This window comes from Streptopelia decaocto (genome assembly GCF_964273445.1).
Source record: "Streptopelia decaocto genome assembly, chromosome: 14".
Taxonomy (NCBI): domain Eukaryota; kingdom Metazoa; phylum Chordata; class Aves; order Columbiformes; family Columbidae; genus Streptopelia; species Streptopelia decaocto.
Genome location: NC_138669.1, coordinates 8436156 through 8454158, shown reverse-complemented (window position 1 = coordinate 8454158; position 18003 = coordinate 8436156). Strand labels below are relative to the sequence as shown.

At 49.1% G+C, this 18003-nt stretch overlaps 1 protein-coding gene across 1 annotated transcript in view; it reads right to left on the bottom strand.

Moving 5' to 3' along the window:
- Nucleotides 1–18003, bottom strand: part of LAMA5 (laminin subunit alpha 5) — an 89333-nt gene that overhangs the window by 50527 nt on the left and 20803 nt on the right. The window contains exon 3 of the mRNA XM_082065744.1: nucleotides 1311–1428. Within this exon, the coding sequence (XP_081921870.1) occupies nucleotides 1311–1428 (118 nt within the window). The remainder of the gene's footprint in view (nucleotides 1–1310; nucleotides 1429–18003) is intronic.

The following is an 18003-nucleotide window of genomic DNA, read 5'->3' as shown; positions in this document are numbered from 1 at the left end:
GAGCGGGGATACTGGGGCAGCGCTGAGCCGGTGGGGACGGTGTCACCCACAACAAGGCTTGCTGGAGTCTCTGTGGAACACTTACATTTCTGCCAGGCGCCTTTAACCCTCTTGCTGAACTGACCAGTGTTTTTATTAGACCACCTACAGAATTCCCCATGCTAAAAATAAATCTCTGCAAAGGACTTCTTGTGCTAGCGAATCTGGCAGGTTTTGGAGCAGCCACCTCTTTATTTCCATGGGAATTTTCCACCGGGTTGTGTCACTGCACGCTGCTTCTCAAGGGGGTTGGTAACAAGGTCTGATGTTGCGGGAGGGAAGAGGACTCCAGACATTGCCACTACATGCAAAGAACAAGCAGAAGGGGCAAGAGCTCCCTGCTCAGACCATGCAACAAGATGACCGTAACGGGCCCCAAGAGAGGCTTCAGAGCTGGAAGGGTAATTCTCAGAGAAGATTAAAAAAAAGCAAAGCAGGCAATCTGACAGCAGTAATTTCCCACTAGTACACAGCAGAGTGGAAACTATCTGCACTGGAGAGGAGCTACCACGCTAAGCAACACAGTGGGTAAAATATCTGCAGCTCTTTCTTGCAAAAAGGCCAACAAAGCCAAAGCACGGGCTGACAGGTAAGCCAGAAATATGAGCCTTCAGGGGCAGGCCAGGGTGAGGCCTTGAGTGCTCCAAGGTCTTCCCTTGCCAGGTTTAAGCTCTGGCTGTAGATCTCAACTCACATCTTCTCCCAATTAATGCTGTTGCTTCTGGGAGGGGACGGTGGTTAACAAGTTTCTTGGCATCGGGCTACCCCATAGACACTTTGGGAGAGGCTGTATCCCATCTCCAGTGCTGGTAAGTGCAAGAGGACTGTTCTGCCACAAGATTTTTCCGTTACAGCAGCCACTTGGAAGCGAGCTGCTGGTTTGCTTCTGGAGGAGCTGAAATACGTCAGCCTGGATATGGTACAGGGCAGATTGACAAAGGAAAGCAGGGAGGAGATGATAAGTAATCTCATGTTGCCAGACCTAGATCAGCAATGCCCAACTGTCGGCACTGGTGCCAGCTTCAGCATCCACATAGATTCGGGTGGACACCAATACTTTAAAAAACACAGTCCCAGAAAGCACAAAAGTCCTCCTGTCCTGAGGAGGACCACAACTTCACCCAGCTCCTCTGCTCTAAGCTTCAACTCTTGCAGCCTTATGGGGCAGAAGAAATCGAGAACACATACCAAATCACAGCAACGACACAGAAACAACTCCAAACCCAGTCTCATACTTGCCTCCAGCTCTCTTGTAACACTGGAATACTTACAGGCAAAATACTGCCAGGGCTCGTAGGTAAGGCCAAAGTCAGTAGATCGCTCCAGCACCCAGAGGTCAGGACGAGGGGAATTCGCAAATTTGATCAGGACATACGCCACATGGAAGAGCTGAAAGAAAGGAACACAGAGTTAGTTGGCTGCTCGAGGCATCGTGAAAGCCAGGGAGAGCTTAGTGGGATCCAAACCGAATAAATGAGCTGGCACTTTGCAGATCCTCCTGTTCACAAGCAGCCCGTGGAGCAAAATCCTCCGTATCTAAAAGGATGGTGATACGACACGGCTGCTGGAGAGAGCCAGATAGGGAGCTCAGCTGCCACCGGTCTGAAGGCAAACAAAACACAGACTTTGTGGCTACAGGCAGTACTCGGAGGTTGTGCTGGGCAACACCTTAGACTGAGCCTTGACTCAAGCAGGCGGCACTATAAACCAGCGCCCCTGCCCTACCAAAGCCCTACCGAGGGAATCTCATCCTGGCTTGGCATGGCAAAGGCTTGGTCCCCACCGCAATGTCTGCAAGGTGATCAGGAAAAGCTGCTTATATGAAGCTTTTCTAGGGTACTTGGCTTTGGGGCTGTTCTTGGGGTAACAGGTAACAAACACCCTGGACTGCTGCTTGGGTACATCCAACTGCATCTTGCATCTATCACAAAATTATCATTATTTTTTTTTAAAGCTCTCCACACGCAGCCCAGCTTCACCCACACAACCTGTGTTTTTAAGCTGGTTGCAGAGAAGTCCCAGAGCAGCTGCTCTTCCCCAGGTGCCACAGGGAGGGGAGAGCAGGAGACCCGCTTGGCTTCGGCACAGCTCCCATTTGTCTGGACACTGACGTGTACACACACACCCTTGCCAAGAATAAAATAAACCTACTCTTTTAAAGAGCTAAAATATCAGTGCTAGAGAGAAACAAAAGCCCCAGCAGAATTTCCCTTCCCCGGCTGGCACGGGCTCGCTCCAAGAATCCCCACTCCATCATCCTGTCACAAAGTGATATTTAAAGGCAAATAAAAGTTCTCTTATCAGAGAAAATTCCTAATGTCAAAAACAACCCAAAAGGGAGTTTAGTAGTTGAAAAGCAGAGATTTATAGCTCAGGAGTCTCTCCTGTATGAACATACACCCCCCAAAGACTAACAGGTAGCCAGAGGGACATCTCCGCAAGAGGAAGAAAAGGACGGCTCAGTGCCCGTCGCAGCCGTAACCAGCTGCAGGAGGGTCAGAACAGCAGCCTGTACCTCACCCTGCCCCAGCCACACACAGCATCAAGCCACAGGGCGAGTATTAATAACAACATACCTCCAAAATAGCCCTGACAGTCAATAGGAGACTTTTGAAGGGAAAACAGAGATGAGGAAAAAGCACTTGAATCTACCAAGTCATCCATAAAGTACATGTCCTGCCACGGTCATTCGGACGAGGGGCCCAGCGCTGTCATGTGGGTACGGAGCAAGAGGACGGGGCAGCCCTGCGACTGACACCGGCACAGTCTCCTCCTCGGGACACGCAGACAAAAATGTCCTCAAGCTATATCAGAACTAAATCCAGCTAGGAGACCTGCCTGATCCTGAGGTACAACATTCCCCCCATCAAGGGGGAAACAGACATCTTTTTCAAGTTGCTAAAAACTGGGAAAAAAACAGACCTAAATGCTGCCCTAATTTCCCTCTGCAACCTACGTGTTGTCAAGGCTTACGAGCGCAAGTTTTTTGGGAGAGCAGCATTTTCTTTCTGCCCCTTTATCCTCTCAGTAGAGTTGTTATTTTTTAGTGAAGCCCAAGAGGCTTCAGCTAAGGCAGCTGCTTTCTCTGTAGGACCAGTTCTCACAGCTTCACATCTGCATCTTGGCATGGGAACAGGGCTGAGTACCAGCCAGTGAACTTACACCTTCTCTCCACTGTAAATCCTCCTCCAGCTTTATTCTACAGGGAATAAATTAACGCTTCTACTGGAATCTGGCATAGGCTTTAGCTGGACAAAATTCACCGCAGCTCCAGCGTACCTGCCCGTGTTCTGGTCTCTGGTACTGGGTCAGCCTCTGCTCCAAAGGAACAACCACAAACAGACAATTAGAAATGTGAGGCATATCTGCCTTCTGCATTTATCTTTTTGCAAAGCCAGCTATGAGTTTATAGTCAGAAAATCCCATGGAGTTTCTGGGGTTCCTCCTTACTGTCCAGTCTCGTGCTGGAAAGAAACGTTCCTAATTAAATGCCCTCGAGTCCAAACTCCTCGCACACTTCTAGCTCTCAGAAGTCCCCCGCAGAGGTTACGATCCAGTCACAAATCAGTGCATGGTGAGAGTCGTTTTTTGCACAAACACTGAAATGATGCAAACACAAACCTGGGGCTCAGTGCTTTCTAAAGTCAAAACAACGGCTGAAAAAAGAGCTGGTGCTGCTGGTTGCAAGCCCTGGAAGAAGTGCTCCCGGGACAAGGGGCAGCAGGGTCAGGCAGTGCACAGGCTCATAAGCCATACAAGCTCTCTCTAGCTGAAAGAAGCAGCAGTAGCTGTTTTCGGTACATTTTCAGTCCTGGGAGATGTGGGTTTGTGCATGCACACACACAAGGCACCAGGGAGAACTGTGTCCTTGTCCCTGGGAGCTCTCTGAAAGGCCAGTCCCACCCGCAGGAGCAGGATTAAATATCCAAGACAAGGCTGGCATGCTAACTGTTTATCTTTTATTGCTGCTTTCCCCAGAAAAAATCCTCTGGGTTCTTGCTGGATCAGCTGCAGTAACTCAGCTGAAGCCCAGTTCGGATATTCCGATCCTGCTCCTGCCCTCAAAGCCAAACATGACTCCCAACATGACTTCCAAACCCATCGTTAGCCATGCTGTGTGCTTTCAGACTGCTGCTGAATTTCATCCCAGTCATGACTGCAATTTTGAGACACAAAGAAGCCAGCCAAAATTGCACACCCACTCCTCTCCAGCCTGTAAGGGTTCGGATCCTTCCTACACGGAGCACAGAAAATATTCTGGAGTCCGTGACCACAGTGAACCCAACCCTGGAACAGGACCTGTATCCTGGTATTCAGAGGGATTTTTGTCAAACCGCCTGCCCCTCCATCCAACATCCTTATCTTGTAGAATATCACAGCCTGCCGGAAAAAATAAAGGCAGATTGCCTGCTTCAAGTGCATATGCTGAGAAAACTCAGAGATACAAAGATGGAGCAGTAGCTCTAAAAATAAGAGCTGGCAGAGAAGCCAGACTTTTCATTCCATGTTTAGTTCTAGTACAGTTCTGCCCAACTAATATCACAAGCGAAATGGTCGGGTTTTTTTTCCAAAGCCTTTATTTAGCTCCTATTAGCAATGAGATGAATAAAAACCTCTATGCTCCCAGCCTCTTAGGCAATTTTTTTCCCTTCTCCATGGAGGAAGGAGGTGGAGCAGCAGATTTGATGCACACCCTTGTCTCCATTGCTCTCAGCACCTCTGAAAGCACACCAGGTACAACCCCACCTTCAACCAACGCCTGGGATTTCATTAAATGAGTTTTGAGCCAGGAAATTCTGACAGGAGTCTTTTAATTAGCAACCAACTTTCTTTGAAAATAGTAACATCCCTATCTCCAGATGATGTTGCTGTTAGTGGTTTTGAAGCCTGTTTCCTTAGTAACAATCACTTGTGGCTGCCCCAGTGCCTGGAAGGATGGAGCAAGTCCCAGAGCCAGGAAAGGAAGATGGAGATGAGGGCACTTCCTCCATCTCCCACCCACTCCATCCTTCAGCATGTTTGGACGATGGGCAGCTTCATCCAGCACCAAAATCACGTGAAAACATAATTCTGATTACTGCCCAGTGTGACAGTGCAAAGATTTGAAGAGTAAAACCAGGATCCGGAGAGGCAAGAGAAACTCAGCTGCTTTTGGAGCAGTACGTTCTGTCTGTCTGTCCATGTATCCTCCTGCGTGAGCAGCACACGATGGCAAACTTGCACATTCCTGCTCTATTCCCTCCCTCGAGACACTGATTTCAGTTTTCCAGCTCTGGGAGGCACATGTGGAAACAAGACAGCAAGCTGGACCCAGCCACATCCCGTGTTTCTTTGGTGAGGAATTTTTGGTGAAGTCTCCCTGATGTTCCTCCAAGGTGCCATAAAGCCATAGAGCAACACTGAATACGCAAAATCAATCTTGAAATTGTTCTAATATTGGCAAATTGGTCCTCTGACAAAAAGGTACAAGCAGGCTACGTTGGCTGGGAGCTACATGCAGCTCTGCTCCCAGCCCCGCGGTGCGCAGGGGTAGTTTATACAGCAAACCACTCTCTAATTTTCTGCAGGACAGATTTATTACCTTTGGCGTTGACTTATTAAAATAGCACCATGTAAAAACAAAGCAGTTCATCGCTTCCTAACCGCTGCTAAATATCCCCATGGAGCACGCGTGTGGATAGCATTACCAGCGCTGCTGTATTCCTGCTTGGGATTTCCTGGAAGGATCGGATGGACCAGGCGAGCAGGTGTGCGGCTCAACGGTGCAGGGCACAGGCAATAAATCCCACTCTTCAGGGGCACACGAGGCCTCCTGGATGCGCACAGCATGGCCAGGAGCAGTGGCCAGCCCAAAGGACTTCAGCACACGCACAGCGGGCACCTGCGGCATTTCGGGGCACTCTGCACCCCAGTCTGGGTCACTGCACAGCAGGGAAAGCAGGAAAAATCCAGATGAAGCATTTCAGAACCACCGTGGAAGGTGTGTTGTGGTGAGAGGTTTCTTTGTGCGTTTTTTAATGTTTCCCCGGAGGTTTCAAAAGTGACTGATGCTTTTCTTTCCTCCAAGCCCACTGATTCCCCAGGCTCCGCCTTGGTCTGATGCTGCAGCCACGAGCCCACCTGGGAGACACGGCGGAGGCCACAGCCTGGATAGGGGTATCTGTCACAAACCCAAAACCACAGGCCACCTCTGTCCCCAGCCCGAGCACCAGCTACCATGGGCACAGTGAACACTCGTCAGGCTTCAAACACTGAGCAGCGCTGGCACCACATCTGCTCTTCCCAGCAGTTGCAGAAGGTAAAACTAATAAGCAATCAAGCCTCTCCGAGCACCTTTTATCCCCACAAACAAGTGTGCAGAAGGTGAAGAAGCCCTAGAAAGCCAAAGAGCTTCTGACTTGCTTTGAACTTTTCCAGGTCAGTGATCTGCCCCTTTCGCATCTTTTGCCTGTAATCATTTATTCTCATTGAAGCAATGGATTTACTCATTAACAGTCTGACTGTCCCTCTGCTGAGCTCCTGCTGTCCCTACAGCACATTTATTTCTTCCTAGCCCAGAATCCTTTATTAAAGCCTCTCACATTTAGCTGCTGGTATGCGCCTACCTTTTATTTCCAAGCACACAAGAACTTTTTCAACCCTTCTAGGCAGTAAACGAAAGGTGCTTCCCCTCCAAGCAGGCAAGGCTTTTGTGCAGTCATTTTTAATAAAATACTCAAATACCTGAGACCAAACAAACCCCGCACAATAAAAGCACAAAAGACAGTGTTTGAAAGACGGGTGGGTCCCAAAACACACACTTTGCCCGTTTCTCTCTTTTGCTCACAGCACCTCCTGCCTCATTCTCTCCTGGAAACCACAAATTCAGAACTACCAGGCACCGTGAAACCTGCTCAGTGCCATCACTAACAGCAACTCGGTGTTTTACAACTTTATTTTCTAATTAGTGCCCGCTCCCATTCTAAGTGGCCCCGCTTAAGTAAACAGCCGATAGAGCATTTTCCACAAAGGATTTTTTCTGTTTTTTAACCACCACTGAGGAGGATTTGGCTCATTGACTTGTTTCACACACAGCACTGCTTTATCTCCACAGCATCCTCCTGCGCCAGCGGTCCCTCCGCAGCCAGGGCCATACACTGCTCCTGCCAAAAACCCTCTGGGGACCAAATCTGCGGCCCCTGGCACATGGCAGGACAGAGCAGTGCCATTGCCTGTGGCTCGGCGAGCCTGCACAAGTGAAGATTTGGATAGCCAGGCTTTAGAAATGACCACCAAGAGGGCAGCAGCAAGAGTCCAACATGCAGAAGGTTCAGCTGGCTGCCACTAAGGATGGGAGAGACACGGAGCAGTCTGGGCAGGACAGGTTTGGGGAACACCCGTTAAATCCGTGCCTGCCTGGAGCTGCAAACAGCAAATGCCACCTGGCTACATGTGCAGCGTTCAGGGGATGCTGACACAGCAACCTGCGCACACACTTGTGCCTCAAACCCAGCAAGTGGGTTCCCTTCTGAATTCAGAATCAGCCCTACCCAAGTGTCACTTACTGGAGGTGTCACAGCAGAGCAAAACGCAGCCAGGGCAGAAGGGGATGGCTGGAATTCCTCGGGATGAGGCTTCGGTCACTTATAGATAAGGACTCACCCACACTAGGCTTTCACTGTGCATTAGGAGATAACCTGCACTTGGCTGCGATGGCCTTTGCACCTTCTATGTTGCTGGGAAAAGTGTAAAGTAACCCCTTAGAGACAAGAGTTAAATATTTGTCTTTCAGCCCAAACTTGAACGAGCATGCCCCTAGGGAAGGGCTAAGTGGGCCCTATACTCAGGATTTCACATTCTCAGATATTTACCTTTGAGGTGTCAATTATCTTCGGCTGTTAAATGCTCCTAGGAGGCTTCTCGGAACTTTTTTGGGAGTGGGGTGTTCCCGGAAAATATCTGCATTGTAATTAGTCACTGGCGGGATTAGCAGCAGTTCATACCAGCATCTTCCTCACAGTGAAATATGGTATTACTTAAAGAGAGGGGTAAGAAAAAAAGTGGCTTGAAGAAGAAAAATGGAAAATTACTATTAATCTCAGGGCTCACGGAGGCACAAGGAGCACAAGGGGTCGGCATGGATGGCCCCACCGTGAAGTAACACATGCTTGTGCCGTGTTATCTGACGGGCAGAAGAAGCCAAATTGCCAGCAAGTATCACGTAGATAGGTGAGCAATGAGCAGATGCCCCAGAAAGACTTAGTGTTCTAGAAGAATTTAACTGGAAGTCACTCAAATCCAGACAGATAAAATCCAGCCACATAAATAAATCCAGCCACCTACACAATGATGGCTTTGAGCAGAAAAAAATTCCACATTGTTCTTGGGGCTGATTTTCAAAGTCCCTTGGTGCATTGCCTTAATTGCCTTAATTCTCCTCCCTTGAACTATCGGGAGTTTGTGACTAATTTTAGTAAAATGACAACAATACGAGCAAAAACTCTAGTGATCCCAAAACATACAGAAAAATGTGCTTTTCTATAAATAGCAAGCAGGAACTCCCTGATTTTTCTAATACTAACTGGTGTGCTTGCATCCTAAATCTGAAATCGCTGAGAAAAAGCATGACTTGAGGGATGCAATCTGACAGCAGTTATTCGAGACAGCAAGAAGCAGCAGCCTCTTCAGGGAGCTATCACTTATCACATAAGTGGGGTTTTTTTCTGGTAACTAATGGGAAAGAACTAACTCAGTTTTTAATGCCAGCTACACTTTGAGAGGCTAATGGAAGAAAAAAATCTCCTTGGAGTGCCTCACCCCACCATGGCAAATTTTATTAATAGACAATTAATATGCATTAATAGACAATGAGGACATCTCTGATCTGGAAGGACGTAGCTTGGTGTCTCCCAGGGAGCTCCAGCATGGCACTGGTTCTGCAAATCAGCCTTTTAAGTCCACATCACTCTGCATCCGCCTGGGTTGACATGGACAACATCCCTCAAGAGCAACTCACCCCAACGCCACCTTTGCTCAGGGAACAATCTTACACTGATATTTCAAGAACATCAATAGGTTGCTTTGTGAAGGAAGACTCCAACAATGTACAATACACATGTATGAAGGAGAGGATGGCCCTACCTGGTACCTCCTTTTATCAACATGCAGCCTAACCAGGCAGAAATTATGACCTTGAGCGCAAGGAAAAGAAAGGATCCCATTAAAAGACCATGCTCATCCCTCTACCAGCCAAGGACAACACAGCCACAAAAGGATTTCACCAAGAGATTACCAGGGCTTAGCAATGTTCCCGATCTTTCTCGTTCCCTTTGAGTATAATTTAACAACTCTTGGTTAACTCAGTTAACTCGATTAACTGTTCACCCAGCTGCATGCGCGCCGAGATGCAGCGAATAAAGCCATCCACAGTCACGGATTGCTTGCTTTTAAAACATATAGAAGGAATCCGTGACGTTGGCAGCAATCGTGACAAAAACAAGTCATTAAGACACGGTACATTCCAGCCCCAGATGTATGGGCACAGCTGTGAGAAAGCGCAGATCTACGGGACAGCTCCGTGGAGCTCAAATCTCCAGGGTACTCAGGTCCTCTGGGCTCTGCCCATGCTGCAGCCAGTGACCCTTGCTGGGAGGAGATGGGGACAGCAGAGGGACACTTCTGATCCCCTCTCTCACAAACCACCACCAGTTCGGGCAGGCACAGAATCTGCAAGATGCAAAGTGTTCATATCCTAATAAATAAAAGTTGAGGCGAGGCTTCGACGGATTTGTGAGCAGAGCTGCCTCCCCCGACCCAAGGGCTCCCACACAAGCAGGCAGGAATTTCAGCACACGCCGGGCCAAAATTCCGCAACTTCCTCCAAACAGCAAACAGCTCCTCACTAAGAAATCTGGTCTGACCTTTCATATCGCTTCATTCCTCCTGCTCCACAATTAAAAAGCAACAGCAGCACAGTGCGCCCATCAATTGTTGCACAATTTCTGTACAGAAACAGCACAGGGCACTTGGGATCAGCTCAAAGCATTGAAGTAAATCAGCGTGGCACAGTATGTGGCACCGACATCACACTGCTGATGTCTAAGCTCAGCGAACACCATGTGAGGTTAAACAACACCCCAATAAAGACAGGGTCCCTACCAGTGCAGTGCCCCGACGGCATTTCAAGCCAAGCAAAGCTGGCACAGTCAGAACGGAGAGCCTGCCTGGTTCTCAGTTTGGGTCCAAACTGCACAAGAAGGTACACAGCCCAAGCTCACTCTCAAGCTCCTATGAGATGTAACACTCGGCAATTTTCAAAATCATCCTTCAAGAAAGGACTTTGGTATGAAAGTGTCTTAAATCCCCTGGAGCCAGCATGACCCTGCAGCCAGCTCCTGTAGCTCACTGTATCTCCCCATCATCACTCTGCCTTCAACACCTCCCAAACCCAGGCAGAGAAAGGAACCCGTGATGCAGATGGGCAGGAGACCTCTCTCCGTTGCATTAACAAATCCCTCACGATGTAACACCGACTTCCCAATGAGCTGGGCTGGGAGTGTGGAAAATCAGGGCAAAATGCACAGGGATTAATTTCTCCTCTTTGTAGAAGTGTCAGACATCACAAGATGGATTTGTGGAACAAGAATGCAGGGGAGGAAGAGCTGAGAAGGGTACGTGAGAGGTCTTGTGGTTTAGACCAGGTGTAACAGCAAAATCCTTCAAATGGACTAAGATTAAAAAATATAAATTCAGTGAAGTAATACGCGTGATGTCATTCATACAGGTCTGAACACAATGAACTTGTATCTAACAAGTGGTCCAAGTTAAACTAGAAGCTGTTTCAGGTACATCACAAGCGAAGCTGGTTGTGCAGAACAGCTGGTGAGAAAAGTGACCGTCCTGACTGGCAAGAAATTTAGATATCCTTGAACTTTCTAGTCTGCCAGTTCACCCGTACTCTCTGAAGTGCATTATCTCTGCTTGCAGGGTTTACTCCAGCCTTTTATTGTCATCTTATCTCCAGCCTCTTCCTGCCACAGCTTCAAACATTCAACATCAGAGAACAATATGAATGAGCAAAAAAAAAAAATTAAAATAATATATATACACTAGCCAACCTCCTTGGCAACCTGGCTGTCCAGCTCTCTGCAGAGGCAGGATGGGGTCTGCATGCAGAGACGAGGAGAAGCAATCTCCCCTGGCTGATAAGGACAGGATAACTACAAAATTCTCTGTGCCTTGAGTGCAGCTTGGTAAAGCGCTGGTCAAACCAGACAGACCTATCTGAGCCCATTGCTAATGTCAATTTCAACAGCATCCACTGGGTCAACGGGAGGAGAAAGGGCAAACACATCCCAGCTACATTTGTACCAGGACCATAAAACATGGTACACTCTTGGGTATGATGGACTAATTAAGCAGCCTATCTGCAATCCAGGATGCAACCCTTTTAGGGCAACAACCCTGTAGCCGTTGATTTCTGCAGTTGTATTTTTGAGGGTGCAGTGAAAAGTGTTCCCGGGGAGCTGGAGAAAACAACCTTCTCTGGCTGAGGACACCACATCCCAAAAAAGACTTTTGCTATGGACAACATGCATTCATGACTACTGGGAGAAATCCCCACACATGTCAGACCAGCGAGAGGGATCCCAGGCAGCCCTCTGCCTCGATGGCACAGCAGGATGCACACGGCTGCAGGCAGCACTGAAGAGATGCCTTGAAAGGCACCTGAGCTGCCCCGCTCACCAATGTGCAGGACAAGCTCCATAGCTCTTCTTCTCTGACAGCTTAAACACAAACCAACAAACAAACAGAGAAAAAGCCCCAAACTCCCTGGTCCCCACACATCCCACGGCCACAAACGGAGCCCAGCTGGCCGCTATGGGATTTTTGTGCAGCCTCTATCTGCCCAGGAAGAACGCAGTTATGACACCAGAGGCTCCACTGGAGACAAACGTAATCTCCCCAAGATAAGGCTTGTCTGCGGTGAAAGGAAATTGGCTGCTTTGTTTCAAACCAGACCTCCGTTTCAAGTACCTTTTTGCATACGCTTGCATCTCCTCCGCTGAGCTGCTCGGCCCGTGGGTCAGCGCTGGGGCTGGTGCAACAGCAGAGCCCAAAAATAAATCACTGCAGGGGCTTCCCGCCAGCACAGCCAGCGGCGGGAGGGCCGCGCTCTTCTGTGAACCAGCCCTCCCTGGGACCGACTTAATTGGACCTTTTAGACTTGCTTCACATTTCCAAAAGAGGCCACTGTCCCCCATCGCTGTTTGCTCATTGTGGACGCAAACTCAGGAGTTGTATCCATCAAAGCCTGATGGTAATGAAGACCAATTAGCAACTCCCCAACTGTCTCATCTGGGGTTTCTGAAACCTGGATGTGCTGCAGGGTGTTCACCTACCCTGGCTACACTGCAAGTCTCTCACAAAGCAGCTTCGAGGTCATCCAGGCTATTCAAGTTTTGTGTTATTTTTAGGTCTCCAAATTATGTGGGGATATCCGGGAAGACTTCACAGATCCAGTCCAGTTCCCACAGAGTTCAAGACCAAATTGCTCACAAACTCATTTTATCCTCAAGGGTTTTTTCTTAATGTTTGGCTTATGCCCTCTTGCTTCTATTGGTATTTTAATTCTTTAAAATACACAAACAAACACCACACACCCCCCAGAACAACAAAAACTTGAAAAATTTTTAAACATTATTTTAAAGGGAAAAATATTCTGAACTCTTTCTGGGTGAAACAGATATTTTGAAGCATTTCCCACATTGGAAATGAAGGTATCTGAAAAGACAATTCACATCCTGCCTCTCCAATTCTCTTTGGGCTGTTACCACAGAAAACAAGGGAGAGACAAAAAGGATGAAGACATCCTTCTCTCTCAGTCACCTCATCTCCCAGTTGGGGCTTATGCTGGCTTATACTCTTTGAATTTCAATCAGCCCATAGCAAAATTTTAAGTCTTTTTTTCCTCTCACACCACAAGTTTTCATCTACAGCATCAGCCACTGTTGTTGTGCTCCAAGGGCTTATTCATGGATGCACCCTGATTACAACACCACCTTCATGGCTGACAGCTCCATCTCCATCTTCCCAAGAAGATCCCCTCCGATCTAGACACTGCCTTTGCAATCCCTGGTGTCATCACCTCTGTGGAGCCCCAGCTGGATGCAGCAACTACAGACAGCAACTCTTACAGATGCCCAAATTTATCTCCTCTAACTCCACACACCTCCTTGATCAAAGAGGGAAACTATGGGCCAAACTTCAGCAACTTAATTATCTAAGATCAGCCGGAATATGCACAAGGTGGTGCCCTGCAACCCTCCTATTTGTGGATGTGCCCCGGCTGAGATCACTAAAAGCACGCAAGCTCGAGCATCCTTGCTATAAGCAAAGCCAACACTGGCAGAGGAGAGAATACTCCAGGAAGCTGGAATTCACCCCTCCTCTTAATCCAAAATAGCCCCATTGCCGGCTCATCAGGCTCGCTCCAGGACTCAACAGCTCTGGGGTCAGATGAGGAGAACGGAGCTGTAGGCTGGAGATGTGCTATGAAGGCAGCAGCGTGTTTGCTGAAAGTAGCAGCGCTGGAAGGATTGATAACAATTTCTGCCTTTTTAAAAAAATAATTTTTCTTTTTTTTTTTTTTTAATTAATGCAAAGCTGCCTGAAGGCAGAATCAGACACCTGGTTATTGAATCTATACCCAAATAAAGTGACTGTTCACAGCCTGGGGACAGCTGGCGTATGAAGGCAAGACCACAGCAACTCCCCGTCAGTTCACCACGCTGGCGCTGGCTCCCCACCGCAGCCGGCTCGGTTTGCTGCACGCTGCTGGGCGGAAAACAAATGATACTAACTCCCTTGTCTACAGCATAGTCTGTTTTGAAATATTTATCGCCACCCCAATCGGAAGAAAGAAACATTTATCTCTTAGACATAATGAAGAACACATTTCCAGTACTGAACAGCTGGGAGCTGGAAAGGTGGCCAAAGAAAATCCCTAACTATTTTTTTCTTTTTCCTTTAAAGTAGGCATCTGGAAAACTCATTTCTGGGGAAGAGGAACCCTCCCAAACCAACCCAGGGAAAGAGTCAATTAAACTCTCAATTAAACTTGGTCACAATTCACAGGCAGGAGGTGATAAGATCCTATCATGAGTGTAACAACGTGTTTTCTGTCCTCTAGTCCAGTCAGAGAAACGAGGCTGATTTTATTTAATGAAATGCAGCAACTCCCCCAGGCAGAGATTTTCAGTATGGTTTCGATCAGCCATTGAAATATCAGGGAATTCTTTAAACCCCAGCCCAGATCTCTTCAGCTGGTACACTCTGGGCAATGCTAACAAGTTCCTGCCCCCAGGATGGCAAATGAGCCCCCTCAGCTTCAGCTGTCCCTGGGAACAGCTCCTCCAGCTCAGGTTCGCATGAATGCAGCAGAGAAAATGACAACCAGCACACGCTTGCAAGCAAAACACTGTTCCAGGTCAGATCCCCACAGTAACCCATCCAAATGACCCGGGAACCCCTGCATTCCTTTCCTTCTGCTGTTACACCATCACTCTCTGCATCTCCAGTGCACCCCAAGGTCTGGAACCAGTCATTGATTAAATGTCAGAGTAGCGAGAGGTATCAGGGCTACACACTATTTGCTGAAACAGGTCCATTCCCTTCATCACGTCTAAATAACAACAACTTCAAGCTACTCCCAGGCTGCCCAAACCTTTCTCCACTCAAGGCACAACCCTCAGGGAGGCTCCTGCGGATCCAGCTGGATGGTGCTCCCTGGGATGGCGCTTCTCGCCCCCGTATCCCAGGAAAGCCCCACCAGACGCAGCAATTGCTGTTCCCAGAAGCATGAGCAGCTGACGAGAACAGAAACGCTCGGATTCGGATGGGCCGTCTGGGAAAATGTTTCTCCTCTGAATTTCATGACAGGTTCAAATTCTTTCGGAGGGAGGACTAACTTAGGGTTGTTTTTAAGTACGTGCTGTGTTATTGTAACTAATAACAGGAAATTAATGGCTTGCTCTGTGGTGGGACAGAAGGCAGTCCCTCTGGGGGGGCTGCCGACCATCCCCACCACGGCCGTGTCCTGGCTGCTGGCTGTGTAGTGGGGTCTGCTGAAATCACCAGACACCCCCCAAAGGACCAGAAGCACATAGATATGAAGAGGGAAGGCACAATCCAGAGCCAAAGCCTCTCCGTGCACCCCATCTGACACGCTGTCTCCCGCAGCTGTGGGGCAACCAAACCTAAACCCTTTGTCTGGTTCTGCTTATGTACCCAAGACACTAAAGACATATCCAAAATGAAGTGTGCCACCTCCCCTGCCTTGGGGATAGGCAAAGAGACTCCCCCCTCCCTTACCCCGGCTGCCACTCACCAGCCACTGGGAGAAAAGCTGCTTCTGGCAAACGCAAGACGTTTCTGTTTGAGAAACGGAATTAGCTCACGCTGTTCTCCAGCATTCAGTTATCTATCTCAGCAGGCAATCAGGCTTTGCCAGAACAAACAGGACATCAAATAAACAGCGCATTAAGACGAAGCACGCTGCGGACACGTGCGGTCACTCTGGTCTCGAGCCCCAGCGGCTCCCGCGGCTCAGACATCTGCAGCTGCTTTGCTCTGCGCTCCCCCGACCTGCCACGGGGCTGCCTTGGGGGCACTTTGCTGCAGAAAGCGGTTCTTGCTGCTGACAGACAAGCCCAGTTCAAAAGCAACAGCTTCACTGAGGACTGACGCTTTCAACACACCTCCAGCTATACTGGTCAGAAAGGTATCAGCACACAGAGGCCAACTGCAAGTCACATCACTCCTGTAAGCGCTTCTGCTCAGGCAGCACCAAGCCACAGGCAGCACTAACCCACCTGCTCACAGTTTTAATATCAAATTTCTGGTCAATGAGACACACACGGTCCCCAGCAGCCAAGGACGGGAGGAAGAGGTGCAGCTCAAAACTTCTCAAGGTGTGTTTCAGGTCGTGCTTCTGACCTAGTTTCAAATCCGGGTGGTTTCTATTTGGGGGAGCTGTGCTGCGGCACCTGCCACCCCTCTCCCTTTCAGCAACCTGAGCCAGGGCCGCTACGCCACGAATGCGCTCGCATCCCGTCCTGGCGCTGGGGACACCGAGACACGTGGGCAGGGACACTGAACCGCTCCAGGCCTCACTGCTGATGTCAGACACATTCATTGGGACATGGGGAAAATAAATCCCAAAGCCTTTCCAACACCGGCACCGAAGGCAGCGTCCCAGTCTGCACCGCAGGCATCTCATGTTTCCTCCTTCCTGGTGCTGTAGGTACCTGATAACTGATCGCTCCCTCCACTGCAGAAATCCCAGCGCTTATCTCCACTCCCTGCCCAGAAAATAGCATCACCAGGGGATTTACTACCCCTCAATGCCAGAAAAACAGCATAATTCCAGTACTAGTTGCAGATACAGTGTAAGCCTGGGATTACAAACTCAGCACACCCTGAGCACCCGAGTGTCCTCACTGGAGAAGGTGGAACCACCAGCACCGGGCACAGGCAGCTCCTCTGCCAGGCTCCAGGGCTTGCCCTGCTGTTGGGGCAGGGACACAGAAAGGGCCAGTGAAAGGGGCACTGGGGCCAGTGAAAGGGGCAGCCGCACACGGGAAGGTGCACGCTGCCTGCACTGCTGCCCATCGCTGCCTGCATCTCCACTGCTGCCCCGAGCCATGGAGCATGAACGAAGGACACGAGGCTGCTACCTTGTAAGTGGCAACGGTGTTGCTGTAGCACACCACTATGCTACGAGGTTAACAAGAAGCTTCTAACGATCTGATGTGGACATCCCAAAACACCTTTAGAGCAGCTGCTGAGAGCAGCCATTTAACTTCTGTCCTTTGCTGAACCCTCACAATTTTTCTAGAGGCAGGGACCTTGTGAGTGCAGTTCGGCATTGAACACAGCGCTGTGTATAACACTGATACAAACACAACGGGGTCAGTAACAAGTGGCTGTAGGGATGAAGCTGTATCCCTCAGCAGGATGCACGCTAACCTGAGTGGGTTTGGCTCATGAGCTGTTAGATAGCTGTACTTGACAGATCAAGGCTCTGTTCCCAAGGGGAGATTTATAAATACTTTCCAGGATAAACATTTGTAAATAGTGTCTTTCAATTTGTCTGTGAGCAGATTCTTGACCTCCTGTTTTCAAAGACAGTCATCATCTTCAAAGGAGGGGAAGCAAAGCCATTCATGCAAACATGGTAGCTACAGGCAATCCACACTGTCTGGTCCTCATGTCCAAAGCTGCCATGGGGTGTCTGTGCTAGATGGTGTGTCACCAGGTGCAGCCACAGCCTCCCCTGCGATGCCTCCCAGCGCTGTTCCCAGGCACAGGGTACATCACCCAGAAATCAGATCTGCCTAGGGAAACGTGATCGCCCCGATGCCTCTGCTGCTGAGGGACAGGGGTCACATTCTGCTAAGATCACAGCAAAGCAAACTGGCATCTGACTCTGAGCCTCACGGTTCATGAAATCAATATACGGGCCACAGGAGTCATTTCACCTCCTCTGCTCTTTGAAGAGCTCCCTCCCTTCCCCCTCTGCTGGCCATGAAACCAGACTCTGGGTGGTCCCTTCCAAGACTGTAAATTGGCTTGTTGAAAGCCTCAGCAAAAGAGAGGTCAGATGCCTTATACACCAAGCAAAACTGATAGTGCTATGCAACTATTTGCACATTATTCAAAGGATATGCGCATCCACGCGGCTGCTTGCACCACAGGAGGCATCATACCGCAGGGAGATGCACCCATGTTGCACAGCTTTCCCCTGAAACAGTGCGTGAAGATGCAACTCTTAGTCATGCTTCAAACCTTCAGCTCTGGCTACAGAATGGGGTAAAGGTGGTGTGAGCAGTGGAGTTGCTGCCCTTCACTGCGGATGGCAAACCCCCTTACGAAAACAAACCTGTTGGGAAGCAGGTGCTCTCCAGCTCAAAGGGTCAACAAGCA